This window comes from Eimeria mitis, genomic scaffold (assembly GCF_000499745.2).
Source record: "Eimeria mitis Houghton genomic scaffold, Emh_scaff879, whole genome shotgun sequence".
Lineage (NCBI taxonomy): Eukaryota > Apicomplexa > Conoidasida > Eucoccidiorida > Eimeriidae > Eimeria > Eimeria mitis.
In genome coordinates this window covers 6,070-10,236 of record NW_013576465.1, presented here as the reverse complement: position 1 = coordinate 10,236, position 4,167 = coordinate 6,070, and the positions used below count along the sequence as shown (strand labels likewise).

The 4,167-nt window shown below is 43.2% G+C and overlaps 1 protein-coding gene across 1 annotated transcript in view; it reads right to left on the bottom strand.

Annotated features, from left to right (window-relative positions):
• EMH_0024450 (vacuolar ATP synthase subunit d, putative) overlaps positions 1-3,783 on the bottom strand; it is a gene marked incomplete at both ends in the record, with an annotated part of 4,548 nt that extends 765 nt beyond the window's left edge. The window contains 9 exons of the mRNA XM_013502299.1: positions 10-97; positions 571-650; positions 912-991; positions 1,206-1,271; positions 1,479-1,582; positions 2,170-2,269; positions 2,562-2,660; positions 3,131-3,254; positions 3,749-3,783. Of these exons, the coding sequence (XP_013357753.1) occupies positions 10-97; positions 571-650; positions 912-991; positions 1,206-1,271; positions 1,479-1,582; positions 2,170-2,269; positions 2,562-2,660; positions 3,131-3,254; positions 3,749-3,783 (776 nt within the window). The remainder of the gene's footprint in view (positions 1-9; positions 98-570; positions 651-911; positions 992-1,205; positions 1,272-1,478; positions 1,583-2,169; positions 2,270-2,561; positions 2,661-3,130; positions 3,255-3,748) is intronic.
• Between the last annotated feature and the right edge of the window lie 384 nt (positions 3,784-4,167).

The window sequence follows — 4,167 nt, the reverse complement described above, 5'->3', positions numbered from 1 at the left end:
GCATATGACCTTTTTATTCTTCTCATCCTTGTATGCAAAAGCTCCTGCTGCTGCTGCTGCTGCAGCAGCAGCAAAGACGGCAGCACCAGCAGGACTACTGAAGGCCCAAGCAGAGGATGGATGATAGAATAAAGAAAATGAAATGCAGAGGGAATTAAGGAGGAGACAGAGAAAAAAGGAGACAAATAAGTAAACAAAGGAGACAGAGAAAAAAGGAGACAAATAATTAAACAAAGGAGACAGAGAGAAAAGGAGACAAATAATAAAACAAAGGAGACAGAGAAAAAAGGAAGCGAATAATAAAAAAAAAGAGACAGACAGAAGAGAAGCAAGCCAGCACAGGCAGACAGAGACAAAGACAACGCGGAGAAAGAAATGGAGACAGATAGAAGAGTAGTATAGAGAGAAAGAGATAGGGGGAGACAGAGAAAAAGAGAAAGAGGGACAGAGAGACCCAGGTGCTCCTACAAACAAAAGGAGACAGCTGCCGCCGTCATTCGATTACACAAACCCTAAACCCTAAACCCTAAACCCTAAACCCTAAACCCTAAACCCTAGTAAGGCACTTACCTATGACCTTCAGTGCCTCTTCAAGAGCCTTCTGCTCAGCCTCCTTGGCTTGCTTCTTCTTCTCCTGAATCTTCTTTAGTCTGCAACACACAAACCCTAAACCCTAAACCCTAAACCCTCACGAAAGGCAAGGAACCCGAAGGGGTCGATGTGAAGGGGCGAGGGAACAGAGTGTAAACCCTAAACCCTAATTACTATCTCCACGAATAAACCTTGCTACGTGGGTTTTTAGGGTTTAGAGCCTAGGGTTTAGGGTTCTTTAATATACTAACAGTATTAAAGTATACGCTTGTAAACCCTAAACCCTAAACCCTAAACCCTAAACCCTAGGCAACACACACCTGAAGAACTCCTCGCGCTCCATCTCATCCAACTCTTTCGTTATGTATGTTATGCTCTTATCCAGCTTGGGGAGCACCACCTGCAGCCCAAACCCTAAACCCTAAACCCTAAACCCTAGACCCTAAACCCTAAAACCCTAAACCCTAATACCAATCCCCCGAAGCCAAACCACTTAGCGGCTGTCCACTTCTCAAATGACTCCGCAGGTCACCCGAGACCATCGCGGGGAAAACCTAAACCCTAAACCCTAAACCCTAAACCCTAAACCCTAAACCCTGAAGCTTCTGGCTTACGTTGTTGAGTGCATTGACGCGTCGGTTTGTCATTTTAATTTCAGAGTCCAGCGTAAAGAAAGCCGTCTGCACAGTGGAGAATTACACTAAGCCTCGACAGAAACCCTAAACCCTAAACCCTAAACCCTAAACCTTAAACCCTAAACCCTAGGCAGGAAGAATTCGTTCCCTCTGTGCCAGCATCCGCCGCTGAGCTCCTCCCCGCGTACTGCATATATCCATGAGGGTTTAGGGTTTAGGGTTTAGGGTTTAGGGTTTCTGGTGTATACACACCTGAAGCGAAGCCAGCTTCACCAGCTCTGAGAGGGCCTCTTGGTACTTGTCTCGGGCTGTGAGGATAACGTGGCCTCCAGCGGAGAGGGTTATGTTCTTGAGTACTGTACAAAACACAAACCCTAAACCCTAAACCCTCAACTCTAAACCCTAGAAATACCCTCACACACAAACCCTAAACCCTAAACCACGCTGCATCCTCCAAGCACTTATTTCCCTTTCTATCAATCTGAGAAGCGTCGATTCATTATATCCTAAACCCTAAACCCTAAACCCTAAACCCTAGAGCCGGCTGTAACCCCCTGAAGAGAATGGCAAGATTAGGACGGGAACATACAAAAGAATGTAAAGAGACAAAGTAAACAAAAGGAGAGAAGAGTTGAGAGAAAAGAAGCAAAAGAGAGACAAAAAAGCATAAAAAAACCACAAAGGAGACACAAACGAGATAAAGTGAGACAAAAGGAGACAAAAGGAGACAATGAGAGACAAAAAAAACAAAAACGAATACAAAGGGCGGCGAAAACGGAGACAAAAGAAGAGAAACGGAGACAAAAGGAGACACAAAAGGAGACACAAAAGGAGACAAAAGGAGACAAAAGGAGACAAAAGAAGAGAAAAAGAGACAAAAGGAGACACAAAAGGAGACAAAAAAGAGACAAAAGGAGACAAAAAGAGACAAAAGGAGACGCACTGTCGACGGTGGGGTCTGTGGTTATCTGAAAGACTGGCAGCCGCACCCCCGCCACGTTGTCGTAGGCAGCAGTGACAAACACCGCGGGCCTCTTGATGCGCTGTACATACACCCCAAACCCTAAACCCTAAACCCTAAACCCTAAACCCTAAACCCTANATATATATATATATATATATATATATATATATATATATATATATATATATATATATTACCACCAAACAAATGAAGAAAGATATACTTAATAAAAACAACAAAACAAATAAAGAAACAACAAAACTAATAAAAAAACAAATGAAGACAACAAAGATATACTTAATAAAAACAATAAAACAAATAAAAAAACAACAAAACTAAAAAAAAAAACAAATGAAGACAAAGATATACACCTGAAGCAGCTGTCCCCTCAGGTCGCTGCCCCCCGCCCAGGAGGCCTTAGCGAGAGAGAAGTGGGCCTCGTTGATGGTGTCTCCTATAGATAACTTTGTCTGTATACACACACAAATAAATTATAAATTATAAATTATATATATTTTATTATATATATATTTTTTTTATCAATTATAGTTATATGTATAACAGTATATATAATGTATATAGACAACTTTGTCTGTATACACACACGAATAAATTATAAATTATAAATTATATATATTTTATTATATATTTTATTAATTATAGTTATATGTATAACAGTATATATAATGTATATAGACAGCTTCGTCTGTATACACACACAAGTAAATTATAATATATTATAAATAAAAGTAATTAATAATTACTAATTATATGTATATATATATATATATGTATATATATATATATATATATATATATATATATATATATATATATATATATATAAATATATATATATATGACCTCAACAAGAACGAATACACCCCAAACCCTAAACCCTAGACAATCAACCCTAAACCCTAAACCCTAAACCCTAAACCCTTGCCTTGACGATCTCTTTCAGCATGCCACGGAAGCGAGCGGAGAGAGCATCACTCTTCTTTTTAAGGAGTTGATAGCCCTGTGCAGCTCCCTTTTTCTTTTGCTTCGTTATCTGAAGAGTCCTGCAGCAGCAGCAGCAGCAGCAGCAGCAAGCAGCAGCAATAGTAACTCCTGCACGAGCCGCAGCAAATATATCTCCCTGCAGCAGCAGCAGCAGCAGCAGCAGCAGCTCCAGCAGCAGCTGCTGCAGCAGCAAATAGGGGAGCAGCTCCAAGCCCATAAGCATCAGCCGCAGCAGCGCCAGCTGCGATCACAGCAGCAGCAGCACTCTCACGCAGCCGCTGCTGCAGCAACACCTGCTGCTGCTGCAGCAGATGCAACAGCAGCAGCATCACCAGCAGTAGCAGCTGCTGCAGCTGCAGCAGCTGCAGCAGCGCCCGGAGCAGCTCCGCCAGCAGCGGCTCCGACAGTTTCAGCACCAACAGCAGCATCCGCAGCTGCAGCAGCTCCAGTAGCATCTCGAGGAGCAGCAGCTGCAGCAGTAACTACAGCTACACATCCAGCAGCAGCAGCAGCTGCTGCTGCTGCTGCTGCTGCTGCAGCGGAGATGGCTTACATGCGACTCGGGGCGATTTGGGCATCTGAAGACATTTTGGGGCCCCGGGGTAGATATGAGGATTTGTATTAATTAAAAACAAAAAAAAAGAAGAAGAACTGCTCTAAAGTAATAATGGTTTGCTGCAGCGGCTGCTGCCGCTGCTGCTGCTGCTGCTGCTGTTGCTGCTGCTGCTTTTACGGTGTAGTGCCCAGGCACTACAATAGCTCCTCTGTGTGGCCTCTAGAGGCCTAGTATTATGAAAAGGATTACATACTATAGAATATCTCAGGAGTTAGTATATTTTACACAGAGAAGAAGCATAAGAGGATCGGAGTGCTCAGCAGCAGGCACCGGCTTGGGGGCTGGGTGTAATGCACAGCGCCCGTTTCGCTGTCACTACGTATGAACCCTAAGCTATGCGGCTATGCGCGCACACT